This window comes from Belonocnema kinseyi, chromosome 4 (genome assembly GCF_010883055.1).
Source record: "Belonocnema kinseyi isolate 2016_QV_RU_SX_M_011 chromosome 4, B_treatae_v1, whole genome shotgun sequence".
Lineage (NCBI taxonomy): Eukaryota > Metazoa > Arthropoda > Insecta > Hymenoptera > Cynipidae > Belonocnema > Belonocnema kinseyi.
The window spans coordinates 101,367,577-101,368,593 of NC_046660.1; the positions used below are offsets into that span (position 1 = coordinate 101,367,577).

Here is a 1,017-nt window from a genome sequence, read left to right on the forward strand (position 1 = left end):
CTCAAGTATTTAATAAAATACAGCAGTAGAGAAATTCATGTTTGAATACTCATCAATAAAAATGTACTTTATAAATATTTTTATTTAAAATTTAAATGGATGTGGCATATTCTAAAACAAGAAAATTCCATTTTATTAAGTACGTATTTTGCCATTAAATTTAATCTAATTAAAATCTAAACCAAATTAAATCATTACACCAAACTCTCGCATTCAGTCACCCCGTTCTCAGGCTTCCTAGAACTGCTGGCTCCTTTAGTTTCTCAGAGGAGCAGAGCGAGAACGGTTGCGACATTGTGCGTGTGTGTGTGTGTTCCAATTAGAAGCGAGTTAGGCGACCCTCAATGCTTATGTTTCAATCCCCCCGAAACCAGTCCAAGGCTATTTGAAGGCAACCCCCGATACTTGACTGACAACGAGAGTTAGGTGTAATTGCATCAAAATGTATTTCAGTGTGTTCTCTATTGTTACATATAAAAATATAATTCCTAGTAAGTGTGCATGGCGTATTCTGACTCTCTTATGCGATTAAAGAGCGTCAAATATTGAGTTGTATTTGATTCCGCCCGTCACTTTTAAAGTGTTCAGACTTTAGATAGTTCCCGTTTTCGCTTACAGATACTGAAAAATTAGAAGACTTCATTGAATCAAGGCTTGAAAATGTCGGTGTGCAGTGAATATGATGACTACCAATACGTTGATTATGATGACATATTCAGGGATTTCAACAGTTACGTCAAGAATGACAAAAGCACTCGAATTATGGATCTGCTAAGTCGGAATAGTAACGTGTCTTCTAGAAACACTAGTAACGGAGAAACATTTCTTCACATCGTCGCCAGGTTTGGATCTACGCATGTAGCTAGTTACTTAATTCAACTTGGAGCTAATGTAAATGCTCAAGACGATAAAGGTCAAACTCCACTTTACCTGGCCATAGAGAAGTCTGAAGAAATGGTCAAACTTCTCCTGGACAATGGAGCAGATGTCAGCATCCCTAACAAAGAAGGTGCAACT

The 1,017-nt window shown here is 37.3% G+C and overlaps 1 protein-coding gene across 1 annotated transcript in view; it reads left to right on the plus strand.

Moving 5' to 3' along the window:
• The window catches only part of LOC117171027 (fibronectin type 3 and ankyrin repeat domains protein 1-like), a 17,671-nt gene that overhangs the window by 8,228 nt on the left and 8,426 nt on the right, over window positions 1-1,017 (plus strand). The window contains exon 2 of the mRNA XM_033358071.1: window positions 619-1,011. Within this exon, the coding sequence (XP_033213962.1) occupies window positions 661-1,011 (351 nt within the window). The 5' untranslated portion in view covers window positions 619-660. The remainder of the gene's footprint in view (window positions 1-618; window positions 1,012-1,017) is intronic.